Below are 16,212 nucleotides of genomic sequence, written 5' to 3'. Positions count from 1 at the left end.
GGATTTTCTTAAATTCCCAAAGATTGCTCGTGTGAGGTGGGGTCCCATCTCTCGGCACTGAGCTTCAAACCATGAGTTATGTGGCATCTTTTCGGCTAGGGACTTTCTGTGGATCGAGTCATGCATCGGAATGATCTGGAGGCAGCATCATGAAGCACTGATATAGAGTGAATGAGGCATGGGCAAGGTTGGGAGGTTGATAGCTCAGTGGCTCTTGTAGGTGTTAGAAATGACCCAACAGAGGGTACGCACAGTGGAAGACTAATAGAATAGCCCAGGAGCTCACACAATGTGGTGTGGGGTGTGGAATCACAAACTTCTTAACTTATGTGCATAAAATAGATGTGCAAACTCATCAATAGACAATGAACCAGCCAGATAGAGAAACCACCAAAATAATATATTTCCGTCCAAAGCTATGGACACAATACAAAAGAGATGGATCCAGAGTCCCACCAATGGTGTGGTCCTCTGATCTTACCACAAGGTGCTTCTCCTATCTGCTGGCTATCTCTAGACTCGAGCCCGCGTGCTCCACCTCGAGCGTCTGTAGACTTTCCATCCAGAATGGTTCTCTCTACCTTACTGCCTGTAGATCAGCCTAGGTAGGCAGCCCTTTCTCAGCTTTGTCTGCAGCTTCTATGTGCCTCCTTCACCTCCTGGATGTAGGCCCAAGGAAGGTCCTCCTTTTGCTTCAATTTGCTGGTGGTTGGCTGCTCTGTTCCGCCTCTGTTCAGCCCTTGTCCGGACCCTGGCGCACCCTGCACACCTTCCGTACACTGCCCTGCAGCAGCCCGTACTGATCCCTACAGTGGCTGTCCCCTTTCTCTGGGCATACCTTGCCCTAGGTCTCCCTCCCCCCATGCTCTCCTCATTTGGGGGCTTACAGATGGGGAGGTGACCTTTCCAACACTCCCTCTCACCGACACATCTTGGCCCAATGCCAACACGTCGATCACCTTCTAGCAATCTGCGTCCGAGATTTGAAGAAGAACCAATACTTCCCCTTCTGCCTTCGAAGAAGGCCAATTCCTTTCAATCTCGTATCACTTGAGAGAAATGAAGAGCAAAGTCTCTCCATAGCATGCTATAAAGGCTCAAATGCAAAATATCAAGTACATACCAGATTGTTGTATTGCCTCTGCGTGTTTGCTCTGAAAGCAAACCGTGTCCTCATTGAGGCACCCACCAAGAGCGTGTGTAATCTTGTACTGTCCCCTTTTGAAGTACAGCATCCATCTATCCATGAGACCCCAGGGCCCTCCATGGAATCCACCCTCGTGTTAGTGGCAACAGCCACGCACCTGGAAGGTACCAAGCGCTCCATGCTGTCCTTCACCTTCACAAAGGCATCAGACTCCTCGTTGACCCACATCTCTATGTCAGACATTCTCACTGTGATTTCTTGGTCAACATATCTGACCTTGGTAACACTCGGTGATGTCACCAGGAACAACTCTTTGATTACCACATTTGCTTTGGCCTCTCCCTCTGAATCTGAGTCGGACTCCTTTTTGTTTTTCTGATCCGCCTTTTTTTTTATGCAGTCCTTTGCAAATGTCATGGCATATCACAGTAGAAGCATTTCTTCTGCTTCCTCTTCGAAGTCTCCTCATCGTCAGAGTCGTCTTTCTTGGACTTGCCACTGTTAGGCTTGCCCTTTCCTTAGCTAGCGTAATCCTTTGCCAGCATTGCCTTGTCGTCTTTGTCATCGTTGTAGAGCTTCTCCTGAGCTTCCTCCTGTAGAAGTAATGGACCCAACTCCTCAAATGTTAGAGGTTTGGGCATGATCAGAGTGTATTTGGACATGTACATGTGACACAAAGGCTTGGGTCCCATCGGGTATAATGGCCACCATGTGGGAAACAAGTAAGTCCTTTGGATAATGGCCATCTCCATGCTGAAGGCCGTTATAGATGATACTGCCCCTTCTCTAGTAGATAGCGTCCATACCTTGTCACCTGTGATACGTCGCCCAAGTGCCTCGTATTGCAAGCTCTGCTGGGTCCGTCTCTGGTACTTAAGAGGAGGTTAGATCTAAAATCTAGTAGGGCCACCTGTCTACTCCTCTTGTGTGCGTTGAAGTCCCCTAGGAGGAGGGCCTCCCCATGCCTAGTGCTCCAAGAGGCCATCATGTATCATCTCATGTGGGCTGTGACCCTCTGTGGTGACCTCATGAGCATAGGACGATGTATTCGCGGGGAAATAGCATACTACAATGAAGATTAGATGTGCAGTTGCATTAGGCGTCTGAACTCACATGTGTTGTGCATGCTCTTCCTTCCACATCACATATATTAGTGGTCCTAGATATGATCTGAAGAGAACTGCTACACCCCCAGAGCCTCGTACTTGCTTTCTCTCCTCATCTCCCTTTTGTGCTCCATTTCCATACCCTGTGTGCTGGCCCTTTCTAGCTCCCTTTCAGCCTTTTCTTTTTCCCATAATTGTCTCTTATTCTTCTCTTGTCTCCACTCCTCCTGTATCTTCCCTCCTTGGTTCTTTATTTTAGTGAAACGTTATCCACATGCATCTTCTCACCCATCTGTGACACATTTGTGGCTTCGAGACTGTCAATTTTCCCAATTGACACCAAATAGGTCTTTTTGAGATGTAAGAAGACATTGAAGGTGGCCTTAGTTGGTGACCCAGCCATGAAAGTGGTCATTGCCTGTTCAAGTGCCTGCTTGTCCTCTATTCAGCCTCATGTCATCATGGTGTGGATACGCAATCCTGCTCTTGTCTTGCGTCTTCCTGCTCTTTCAAACCCTGTTTTTACAGATTTCTTATATGGCATTACTTACTGACCAACACTTTCAGATTTTTACATCGTTTGTTGATTGTGTGACTGTAGGGCAGCCGCACAACAATCTCAGTTAGCAGTAGTGGCTTCAGCAACCGGTAGAGGTTCCACTGTAGAGCCCTCACCACCAACCTGGCTGCAGACCAGCAGCACCAGAAGCAAGCAGTATCTGACAGCAGCACCAACACCACATCATTACTAGCAGGCAACAGCAACAGCAGGCAGCACCAACAGCAGCCAGCAGCATTGCAAGTGAAGATTATCTGCAGGAGGGGGCTACAGAGAGGCGCAATGTTACAGGGAGGGACTGAGGGTTTGTGAGGGGAGATGCGAGGGGCTGGGGGTGGCTTGGGGAGGGCTGGGGAGGACTAGGGAGTGTCGCAGCTCCATGAGGAAGGGTTGAGATGCTGAAGGTGGGCTGGGGAGGCTGTGCTGGGGCTAATGGTGGGCTGGGGAAGGTTGGGGAGAGGCGCAATGGGAGGGGGAGGGGCTGAGAGGCTGCGGGAAGGGGCTGAGGGTAGGGTGGGCTGGGAGTTGCGTGATGGGAGGGGGAGGGGCTGAGAGGTACAGGTGGGCTGAGGGGGGGCTTGGGAGGTTGTGCAGGGGCTGGGGAGAGGCTATGCATTGGTCTCGCCCATTGGCATTGTGGGATTATTCATTTTGGGTATCTTGATGGTGGGTGGGCCCAGCATAGGATCAACCATAAGGGATCGGAGCTATGAGTCAGCCTTGCTGGTGTCCCAGTTGGAATCTAGGTGTCTTAGGGGCATGCTAGAAATTCTTTCTATTTCCTTGCCCTCACAAAGAGTTGTAACTGATTGAAGATAATGTGAAGTACTTTTTGATATGCCTTCTTCTTAGTGCTAGCCTTCACGTCATGGCTGAGTCTGCCCTTCATGGCTAAAGTGATGATAAAAAAATGATACAAGGACCTTTAAAAAAAGACTTTTGCATAAATGGATGCTCAAGTGTCTGGATGCGTGAATATGTATGTGCTAGTAGATATTCGTAATATGTTCCACACCCATCATTGCCCAATGGATAATTTTGGTGAGTCTTAGTAGCTAGTGCCTACTCTGCTGGTGTGGTTTTTGGTCGTGGTGACTGTTAGAAAGTTGGTATCGCACTATTTGTATGTTAGTCTGTGGGTATTGAATTGAGAAAGATTGCACGTAGTATGTGACATTATAGATTTAAAAATGCATAATTTAACAATGAAACAAGGAAACAATTCGATTGGAATCTGATTTTACTGAGAATATAATAGCTGATAATTTTACTTTGATTTGTCGAGTAATAAAGGTAGAAGCATGTATTGACTACAAAGGCCTTTTGGCAGGATACTTGGTGTACTTCTCTAAAGGATTTTGTGCAAATTGCACAATCTCTAGCTCTACACAGAGAACCAAACGGAGACCTCGAAAAGGTATGCTTTTGTACTCATTTCCATAGTCAAGCACTTGGATGTATATATCCCCCCCCCCCCTTTGCCACACCCCCCTTCTCTTCTTTTCCCTTTCTTTGACTTGCTTTTGCTATCGATATGAAAGTTGTAGACCTAGTTATTTTGTGCAAATTGCACAATCTCTAGCTCTGCACAGAGAACCAAACGGAGACCTCGAAAAGGTATGCTTTTGTACTCATTTCCATAGTCAAGCACTTGGATCTATATATCCCCCCCCCCTTGCCACACCCCCCTCCTCTTCTTTTCCCTTTCTTTGACTTGCTTTTGCTATCGATATGAAAGTTGCAGACCTTGTTATAAATGTGCATTCTCTTCTTTTCCCTTTCTTTGACTTGCTTTTGCTATTGATATGAAAGTTGTAGACCTTGTTATAAATGTGCATTCATTATGCGACTTAGAAACATCATGTGGAGTCACTAGAAAACGTGTTCTAGGAGTCTAGGAACCTTTAAAATTTTATTGATGAAAGTTTCAAAATAGTGAAAAAGGACAACCACCACTTTCTTTTATTATCCCCCCCCCCCCATAATTATAAGATAGCTTTGAGCTCACTGTGCACACGCACGTGTGTGTGTGTGGAAAGGAAAAAAGAGTTAATGTTTGCAAGAGGCCAAAACGACCCATGAGATCAAGCTTATCAACATTTGGGAGATACATAGTGCTCATACCCCTCATAAAGAGAAAGAAAGACCATGAAACAAATACTGCTAGTACACACATGGAGAAGAGGGGACTACTGTGGCTCTTTGTGTTGATGAATTGCTTTGCCAAGGAATAGGGGCAGGCAAGCTTGGTCCGGGATGTGGGATGAGTGCTCAAGGTTGAAAGTGATGGTTCTTTATAGGACTCTCGATGCATCTAGAGTATCTCTTTGTTGTTGTCTAGCTTGCCCACTGGGTCTCACCTAGGGACGTTGTGAAGGAGCGTTACATCCTATCTCTATTCTCATACTGGTCTAGCGTGTGTGGGTGTTGGATTTAGAATCACATATCGGGTGCTATACACTAAGCGGTTCCTCTCTTGTGTAAGAACTGAGAGAGAGAGGAAGAAAAGAAAGAAAGAAAGATGTATTAACGTCTGCGGGAGGCCTTGCAGGCCTATAAGACAAAATCAAACATTAAGACAAATTTTTTAAAGACCCTTGCAAAGCTTAGTGCTGATCCAACGGTGGAATATACGTGTTCGTACATGTACATACATGTACATACATATATATATATATATACATATATATATACATATACATATATACATATATATATACATATACATATATATATATATATATACACACACGTGTACGTGTACGTGTATATATATATATATATACACGTACATGTACATATATATATGTACCTGTACATATATATATATATATATATATATATATATATATATGTACATATGTATATATATATATATATATATATATGTACATATGTATATATATATATATATATATATATACATATATATGTACAGGTACATGTACATATATACATGTACATATATACATATATATATGTATACATATGTATATATATATATGCACATGTACATGTACATATATACATGTATATCTGTACATGTACATATGTATATACATGTATATATGTACATGTATATATACATGTACATATATTATATATATATATATACATATATATATATATATATACATATATATATATATATATATATATATATACACATATGTATACATATATATATATATATATGTACATGTACATGGGCATGTACATATATACATGTGTATATATATATATATATATATATATATATATGTACATGTACATGGACATGTACATATATACATGTATATATGTACATGTACATATATACATGTACATATGTACATGTGCATGTATATATATATACATGTACATATATACATGTATATATGTACATGTACATATATACATGTACATATGTACATGTGCATGTATATATATATACATGTACATATGTACATGTGCATGTATATATATATACATGTACATATGTACATGTATATATGTACATGTACATGCACATGTACATATATATATATATATATATATATATATATATATATATATACCCAATTGATGATTGCCTGTAACAAATACTAACTGAGTAGTGAGAGGTTCCTGTAGACTATATATATATATTCCCAATTGATGATTGCCTGTAACAAATACTAACTGAGTAGTGAGAGGTTCCTGTAGACTACATATGAGAATTCTTAGATCTTTTGTGCTTGCCCTTGTAGACTAAGCAATTTAAAAATAGTAATTTGGTACTACACTACCCAATTTGGCCACTGCTAATACTTTAAGATAACAACACAATAGCCAATTCAAGGCACGATAAAACACGAGATTGTGGGGTTTTAGCCATGTCCTGTTTGTGTAGAGCTATAGGAGGTCCTCTGCGATGACCTTGTCCACCTTGTGATAGTTGAGCGGAGTGGATGGGGCCTCATAGCTATACTGAAACGGTGGTAGTCTGTTCATATGGAGTCCCAGGCCTACAAACCATTTGCATGTTCGAGCATACCAACGCCTCTTATACCCCTCCGTCTCTAGTGCCGTAGATGAGGTTAAGGCCCACTGTCGTGATGTTGTGCCAAAGTCCTTAATTCTGTGCAGGTATGTCACTGTTTGGAAGGATGCATTAAGCTGTAGAGGAGTCCGACATAGTGTGGGACTTTGCTACAGCTTATCTGTGCAACAAGTAGTACTTGTAGTCTCTCTACTGGGTCCACTCTATCCTAAATAGATCTGCCCCTCAAAAGGGACTGCCATACATCTTAGCTGGGTGGACAAGTTTTTGCTGCAAACTGGTTGCAATTGCTGGAAATAGCCAGATACTGATTCACTTTGCCTTGAACAGTTCCTTAAAGCAGCCTACCTCCAAAAACGAGATTGGGGCTGAGGTTTTTCGTGAATCAATGGTCTGTAGAGGGCCGGGGAGGTGGTGGGAGTGAAGGGCAACCTGCTCTGATTCCAATGTTGGAAAATGGAGCAAAGGTTGAGGAGAACATGATGGGGAGCAAGCTGTGTTGAGAATTCCGCCACACACAATGAGAGATTACACTAGGGTAGTAGTCATAGAGACAAAGCCCTAGAATGGACCTTAACTAGGGTCAACACACATGTGGTGACTAACTCAACCACAAACTCAATCACTAACTATGGTTAGGGGAAAAAACCTTATAAAGGCAAAAATGCCCCTAACCCTAATTACATTGGTCATTTCCTGATTTCTAATAGCTGTTGGAATAGTAGGGCCAAGGCTGTAGGTATGAGTGTGAGATGTGCAATGTGGGCACATGCACATAGGGCTGGCGATTGCCTTGTTATAGCTTAGCATATAGGGCTGGCAATTGCCTTGGAATAAGCATCTATGGGCTGGAAGAGGCTTTGGCCAGGGAGGTGCTAGCAAAGGGCCCTATGAAACCTGGTCGGTAGCAGGTTGACACTTGGAGAATTAGTCAGGTGCTGGTTGGGTAGAGGGTTGGCCTACAGGCTGGCCGGATGGTGCTCCAGGCATTGGCCACATGATGTTTTGTACTTGATTCATATATCTATTTTTGGCTATGTCTTTTCCAGATTTGAATTTGTTCTCTATCTACTTGTGCGCATATGTTATAAGCAGTGTAGTATCTTGACAAAATCCCTTGGGAAAGCTTCCAGGTGTCATATGTCTTCTAACTTGTGTTCGAAGGCCAAGTCTTATAAGAGAGAGCCTCTATTCATTGTTTTAATTAACATAGTGTCAGAGCAGTGCTATGTCCATTGCCAAATAGAGGCATATAACAACTAGGCAAACACATTTTATCATGAGTAGTGACTTTGTTTCAGCCTTAGTTAGCACACTCGATCAACAAGGATTGATATGTACACATGACTTCCATAACAAGAGTTCTCAAAGATCATTGTGAGAGTTGTGCTATAATGGAAGCATGTTTTTAACATAACAAACACTTTGAATTCAAATAGCCATTTAACTTAACAAAACCCCCTTTGCAATATTTCTCTATTCCCAATGATGCTTGGTTATGAGTGTCATAGCAACCTCAAAATGTCAAATGGAGCCAATATAAACTAGAAGTCTTAAACATATAATATCTTTTTACAACCGTCTCCTTGACAGTAGCGTGGAGAGAGAGAAGCTAAGCAGGTGTGGAAGGACATAAACCCTCGGTGAGTCGAAGGATACGTTTGTGCAGTGTGACATCTAATGCATAATACTTTCTTTTTGTGCTTTTGAACAACCTTGGGGTCTATCCACTTTCCTATGAAGTGTTTTATTGAGCTGTCCCTCTAATTACTTCCCAGCTTTCACTCCTCTACTCGTGTACTTTTGGAAGAGTTGTTCAAAAGCGATCAGTGTACTTTGGACGGTCTCTTCCAATCTCTGTCTGAATTCGTCTCACTTTGCAAGTATCTCCTGCTCAAACTTTGGAGACAAGAATTGTCATTGAAGTTGTATCTTGAGCCCTTCCCAAGTCTTGGCTAATATCTCTTCACTGATCAAGAGCTTGATGCCTTAAAGTGGCTGAACCCTTAAACAAAAGATCCATCTTTTCTCTCTGAAGACTCATGTTGGGCAAAATAATGATCCAAATTTCTCATCCAACCAAGTCAAACTTCTGGCTTGTGGTCTCCATTATACTGGTCTTCATTATACTTCATCATTTGGACGTGCCTCTCATAGCTTAATCTCTTGATCTTGTGTGTAATTAATAAGCATGTGCACAAATAATAATAAATGATTCAAAATAAGAAATCTATAACCATGGATATGGGCTACTAGATCACACTGCTGAGAGAAATGCTTTTGAGTCCATGGATGCTCAAGGAATAATTGTACTTGTAAGAATTGGCTACTTCGGAGGCAACTCTTTTATGCACTTATACTTTTCCCTAAGGGAAAATTACACTTTCCTTCAAGACTAGATTTCTTTCATACTGCTTATTATTAATGTATTTCTTTTGTTTATCTTTTTGTGATTGCCATCTATCCTTCTTATTCTTGTTATGATTAACATAATTTTGGCTACCATTATCTGTCTTTTGGAAAGTTTACGAGATGGCTCACAAAGTAGTAGTTGTGAATTCTAAAGTTTTTTCTCGCCAACCTTGACTTTTGCTAGTTTGTTATGCCTTATATTAGCCCTGATACGGAAAGGTATTCACAATCATGGTACAATGACTTGAAGTTTTGTTTTATTTAGAGATGCTTTTTATAGTTGAAGTCAAGCTCCGTAATCTTATGAAGATTAACTTTCTTGTAGATTTTTCCAGGATTGTCTAAGCCCACTATAAGCAAAGTGCTCACGCAAGGCATGACCTCAAAGAAGCAACATGAGGTATACTATTCTTTTCTTGAGTGATTGTAAGTGAAATCATTAATGATAAGGTTGGATTGCGATATTTACGTTGCATTGTCTCACTAGATTGAATTGAGGGCACTTTGCAAGTTGTGTGACATCATAAGCCATGGTCAGTGGAGTCCGATCACTCTGTTGGGTACTTTGTACAAAATCTTAGCAAAAGCAATCAGCCTACGATCCAACCCTTTCTTCTAGATCTTATATATGATACACAAATGGGCTTTGTGCATGGCAGGAGCATCTTTGATAACATCTTCTCATTCTGGGAGGCTTCTGACTGGGCCATGCATAATGGCCATAGGCTTGCCATTCTACTCTTGGACTTTGAGAAAGCTTATGACAGAGTAGACTGGGGCTTTCTAGAGGGTACCCTCATTCGCTTTGGATTAAAAGATGTATGGATCAGAGGGGTGTCAGCTCTCTACAGATCAACCCATAGCCAAGTTCTTATTGGTGGAATCAGGGGAGACATGTTTCAGATTACCAGATCAATTCGTCAGGGATGCCCTTTAGCCCTCTTTCTCTTTTTATTTGTGGCCGAAGCTATGAGCTATTACCTTAGAGCTTTAGCTGATATTATAGGACTGAGGCTTCCGATGAGGCAGGAGGATGAGCTCTTGGATAGTGAGTTGGCAGATGACACGGCTGTTTTTTTGGATGCCATACCACAAGCACTCACCTCGTTTAGGACAGCCTTGGATTTATTTTGCACTGAAGCGAGGGCTCATATTAATTGGAACAAATCCAATGACTTTTGGATTAGTAATGAGGACATTCTAGACTAGAGGAATGACATAGGATTCACTTGGATTCAAAGGGGTGTTTCCATCAGGTACCTAGGATGCTAGGCTAGGGTGGGCATCTCTTTAGCACAGTAGTTTGATCTCGTGTTGGAGAGCATCAAGAGGAAACTCATTTTTGGAGTTCTGCCAGACTTAACCTTGCATCCAGAGCAGTGCTTGTGAATCAGGTATTATTGGCTACAGCCTGGTTCGTTTGCTCATGTTGGTGCAGATCTAGACGTTGTATCTCTTAGCTCGTGAGACCTATCAGGAACTTCCTATGGAGTGGGTTAGATGGCACCTCAGGGGACGGAGGCCTCAATATTATTGATCTTAACTTGTAGTGTATGGCCTTGCTCTGCAAACTTGTAGTGAGAGGATTGATGCCTGGACATGAGCCTTGGAAATGTTTTTCCTTACACAGCATTCAGTTTCTCATGGGGGAGATTGGATGGACAGCTCGAGATGGATCTTTACTTCAGCCCATCTTAGATCTCCCTCTTCCCCTCTCATGGCTGTCATTCTGAAAGCTTGGGGCAACTTTAGAGGCACTCTTGTCTCACCCTCCTCTCGCGAAGAAATAGACAGGCAGTCAGTCATGTGGAATGACTCTATATTGGATGAGCATGGCAGATCACTAGGAGTGTCACATTATATACAGTGGTCTAGGTGGGAGAGGGGGCTTGCTTCCACAGTAGGTGCTTGGAAGGCTTTTAGGAAGCTTCCAGAGGATCAGAGACTCTTATTAGTCAGCCACCTCAGACGGAGTGCAGTCAGGATGCAGCAGATAGATGCAACCATACCAGCAAAATGGGTAGATACAGATGACACGCCGATCACGGAGTCCACTTGGTTGGGAGCTTTCACGGGGAAGGTCGGGTATTCCTTTACAGGTTATTGCCATGCGGGATGCACATGAGGAGACCCTTATCTTTGATGTTCAATCGGGAGGCAGACTTCTCATATCTTCAGATGATATTCTTTTGGAAGTTGCCTTCCAGCCTGTTAGGATTGCAGGTTACATGGAGTGGGGCACAGACTTACAGTGGTATCTTGATCCTGACCCTGTTCTCCTGGCACTTGGGTCTTGGAGTTTGGTTATATGGTGGTTCCCCCATTAGGTTATTGTAGTGGGGCCCAGGGGAGTGGGAATGGATTGATGAAGGGCACCGAGAGAAGAGCATCCCCTTCTTTCGTTGCACAGTCAAAAATGCCAGGAGATTTCAGCTTAGTAGTAGAGGTTGGAGCTCTCCAGAGCTCCTCACTGGGATAGTTTTCAGATTTCTACAGAGGTGCAGAAAAACTTATGGAGGAGGCTCTGGAAATCCCTTAGGAATAGAAAGATCACTCTTTTATTTTGGCTTTGTATTCATGGAGGGATTGCAGTGAACTTGTGGAGATTCAGGTTCGAGGCTGCCCCTACTTGTCCTCGATGCCACGCAGCAGTTGAGTCAGTTCAGCATTGCCTTCCATGAATGAACCTACTATGTTACATGTTGTATAGAGTGATCGCCCTGGGCATGCACATATGTCTTTGTGGAAAGACAGGATCTTAGCTGAAGCGTATATATTTATGTCTTTGTGGAGGGTTGTTGAGAGACAAGGTTATATTTTTGGTGTGATGTGCAAAGTTAAAATTTCTAAATGAGAGAGACTGGTCATGGAGACCTTGATGTTAGTGGAGAAAATTTCTTAACAGGAACCAGGGTCTGGAAATTTGAGATAGCATAAACAGGGTCTGACTCAGCCCTTCCTATTATGGAAATTGACATCTGCGAGAAATTGGACATGTTTTCCTAGAACTGAGGCCAATAAATATGGAGTAGCCTTTTTGAAAGGAAAGTAGAGGATACTGGGGAGAATTATCTGCTTCTCAGTGTACAAAACCTCTGCAGTGTTAGCTATGTCTCTAAAAACCTTCAGCAGGGTGAATCTAGGCACTGGAGGACTCCTGGCCCTCGATGATCAAATTTCGAGACTGGGCCTTAGAGGCATTCCTCTTTTTGGGCATCCTGCAAAAATCTGTTACATTGAAGAGAGGGTTTGACTTGGGTCATTTCGTCCTCAGAGAAAATTTCCTGCAAGTTTTGGATTTGCCATGTGCATAAGTACCATGGGTTCTACAATTGTTGTGATTTCCACATAACTTCTGAATATGCCGCAGTGTGTCTTTCTTTAGCTTTATGTGCTCAAAGCAATTATTTTCCAATGGCAATATCTTGCTTCACACGTGTGTTACTTAGCATTCCTAATTCAAGCTGTCCTTTGTCAAGTGTGACAGCTTGTAAAACTTGTAGAGTGGAAAAATATTTGCTTATTTTTTTATTAGGGGCTAAAATAAGTATAAAGCAATGTTTAACCCCATGCCTTTGCTTCACAAAATAGTTACAAGTAGTTGAGGTGGAATTTGGAAGACACAAGGGACCATTGCCAAATTGTGAAGCATACCCTTGCTCCTGTATGATGTCTGTAGCATGTCAAAGAAATCAGCAGTACAGTGGACTGCATGTGCAGGTCGAAGCTATGTCAGCGGTGATTGATCAAGTGGCACAGACAGTCCATGCAACACATGTGATCGATATTGGAGCTGGACAGGTATTGTACAAGACCTTCTGAAGCTGAAGTTCAGAGGAACAGCAATGTTTTCAGAGAGCACATTCATATTATGTCCTTCAATAAATGAAGCTCTGAACATCATAATGGAAATGATTTGTCTTGTCTGTGCCCTTTCCAGGGTTATCTTGCCCAAGTGCTGGCTTTTGAATATGGGATTCCTGTGGTGGCACTTGATGCATCTGCACATCATGCACTTGTCACAAGTGGGCGCAGTGAACGGATTAAAAAATATTATATGGTCCAGGCTAGAAAGTCAAAACTAGGTGAGAAGTTGTAAGGAAAGATGCAGAAATGAAGACTTTGCTGGAATGGGGCCTATGTTTGTAATTTACCACAATATACTAATGCATTTAACAAATGAACTTTTTATCAATGTGTTGCAGACTGTACACATATTATTGCGCCACAGACGGCTACGATCCATGTTGTGTCTGGTAGTAGCCAGTTGGGTTTACCACATTTCCTATACAGTCTTGCCCCTGACAAGCATTCCAGTCAAACTTCGGAGGAGGCCATATCAAGGAACGAGACAACTTCAATGAAGGGATCTTCAGCAAAAGACACTATTAACATCAACAATTCTTTATACCCTAACAGAAGGCTGACCTTGTCCAGTCCCAAAGGAAATGGGCCTCACTCATTTGTCCTTGCAGGTCTTCATGCATGTGGAGATCTATCTGCAACAATGCTTCAGTAAGCTCAATTTTGAAACTACTGAAAAGATTTTACTGGTTTTGATATGTGTTTTTGCCATTATAATCATGCCAGTTAGTTTACAGGGAATTAGGGAAGCACAAAAAGTCACATGTGAGGTTTACATAAGACATTAATGCTGAAGAGACAATCAAATCTCATGGGTTGAGTGTTTCTTTCCCACTGTGTGTTGAAAAAGCTACGGCTATGTGACCAGTAAACTCTGAATTCAGTGTAGTCTAAGACCTTACTTTAGTTCTCCCTCAAAGGATCCCTATTGTGACATTTGTATGATATTAGAAGTGCCAACATGCTGAAGCACAATGGTGAATGCACACTCCACAATGATTGCCTTGAGGTCCAATGTGTGTCGGGGCAAAGAGGGAAGGCTCTGCCCCTTTTTTCCCCCAAAGAAAAAAATAACCATCTATATTATACTTTCAAAAAACCATATGATGATTTGTTAAAAAATGAGTACCTTCTGGATTTGTGAGAGAGCTAAACTAACCCAAGGTAGGTAGATCCTAAGTGCAAGCATAATAATGATGAACTAAAGTAATGAAGCATAGACTCAAGTTCAATTAGGTTACAAAATTGAGACTTGTACTCATAAATAGACTTGAGAGCTTGCATATGTTATTGCATGAAAATGACCTCTCTTATATAGGAGTGCATACATACTCGCATTGCTTGCTCACATGTGGGATAAATGCCTCCTTGCTATGTGGCTGCATGCTCTTGCCTTCATTTCTTTACTCATACCTTGTAACCTTGCCCTTATCTTGTGCTCATGGCACCACAACTCTCCACATCGCCCTCTGGGCTACTACAAGGTGATACAATTTGAGTTAAGAAAATCCATCACCTCCCCTTAGTGCATATGCTGCTACTTATGATGGTAAGTGTGGTATTATAATACATCAACACCTCCCTTGGGTGCTTGCATAGCTACTCTCAGGTGGTCAGGTTTGATTGAAAAACTAGGTCTACTCATGGTGATCTTTTACAATCATAGGCTAAGGTGGTAACGTTTGTTATTTGCTTCTTTGCATTAGAGAAGTGAGTTGCTGGAGTTCTTCTTTTTACTTGGTGAAGACTCCTTGGTGCTGACTTTATGATGCTTCTTGTTTTTGATGTTCTTGTCCTAGCTCTTGGACGGTTCCATGCTCTTGTGAAGTCATGAAGAAGCTTGGGGAAATAGTTTCTTTTTGTAAAAGTGAGTGATGAACTATGGATTAGATCATTGTGTCACCTTTGGTGCGATTTAGTAGTTTGTATTTATAATAGGTTCCAAGAGCAGCAGTTAGACCTTAGGGCCTAGGTGGACCATCCATGACACCACGTCATTGGTAGAGGTTAGAGATTTTAGGAACCACATGAGGTGGCATGTCCCCATATGCATCCTCTATGATAAAGAGAATCAGTTACACATGGCACCATTCTAAGTGGTTAGTCCTAGGTGGCTTTGCCACATGTCATATAGGCATGCATTCGTCACACCACTCACTCTTGGGCAGCCAATGAGCTGCTAACGTCTCACCTATGCAGATTTTGTTTGGGATTATTGTGTCATTGCCACATGGAAGTCTCTGAAACAATTAATAATTCAAGTGTAGATTAAGTCATTTGACTCCTTTACTATTAGAGGTCATCTTCCACTCTCTGGATTGAGAAAATGAGCTCTTGTAGCCTCTCTTGTCTGCGATTATTGATTGCTCCATGGGTAGGGATTGCATTTGCATCAAAGCGGCTACGAGAGGACAATGCCTCTTCTCAAACAAGTTCCCGATCTCTTATTGCAAGGTTGTAGTATTTAAAAGAGTGCATGCATATTGTAGATATTAAGAGTGGGATGACCATTGTGTAGTGCAATCGAGCATTTAATGCTGTGCCTACAAAGTGATGGTGATGGCTCGCGTGCAGGGGATCAACAGAGTCCATGAGAGTGGGAGGATCAATAGGTCTCTTGATCTAATCAAGAGAGGGTGGGGTACTTCGGTAGTAGCATCCTTTTGGATGGATGGAGTAGGTTTTTGCCTATATGTTTATTTTCTTGGAGCTCTATTAGCTTTACATGATGCATGCATGGCTAACATCCTTTTGACTGGATGGATCAAGTAGGTTTGCCTATATGTTTATTTTCTTGGAGTGCTTATTAGTTGTACATGATGCATGGCATGGATATAGTGTGTCTTTAGAGTATGAAGACGTTGAAAAGTTTAAGAGCTCCCTAAGAGTTTGATCTTGCACTTTGGCTAGGCTATTGTTATCATACTTGGCCTCTTTTGACTGTCTTATGTGTTGCAATTATGAAGGAATGCATCTTTGGCATATTGCGTGATTTTGTGATAACGATACATGTTGAGTAGGACACCTATGCAGCCTTGAATGCTAATAGATTGCAAAGGCCCTAGCCTCTAGATTCCAATCTCAAATCTCTTCAATCTTTAAA

General features: G+C 42.1%; 1 protein-coding gene across 1 annotated transcript in view; it reads left to right on the top strand.

Moving 5' to 3' along the window:
* The window catches only part of LOC147891301 (S-adenosyl-L-methionine-dependent methyltransferases superfamily protein), a 33,837-nt gene that overhangs the window by 10,603 nt on the left and 7,022 nt on the right, over window positions 1–16,212 (top strand). The window contains exons 4-8 of the mRNA XM_087390022.1: window positions 4,143–4,229; window positions 9,571–9,645; window positions 12,966–13,046; window positions 13,186–13,330; window positions 13,451–13,760. Coding sequence (XP_087246148.1) covers window positions 4,143–4,229; window positions 9,571–9,645; window positions 12,966–13,046; window positions 13,186–13,330; window positions 13,451–13,760 — 698 coding nt within the window. The remainder of the gene's footprint in view (window positions 1–4,142; window positions 4,230–9,570; window positions 9,646–12,965; window positions 13,047–13,185; window positions 13,331–13,450; window positions 13,761–16,212) is intronic.

This window comes from Dipteris shenzhenensis, chromosome 18 (genome assembly GCF_047967505.1).
Source record: "Dipteris shenzhenensis isolate YYH24624 ecotype China chromosome 18, Dip_SZ_1.0, whole genome shotgun sequence".
Taxonomy (NCBI): Eukaryota; Viridiplantae; Streptophyta; class Polypodiopsida; order Gleicheniales; family Dipteridaceae; genus Dipteris; species Dipteris shenzhenensis.
Note: the sequence above shows the minus strand (reverse complement) of the source record. Positions and strands in the feature narration are given on the sequence as shown.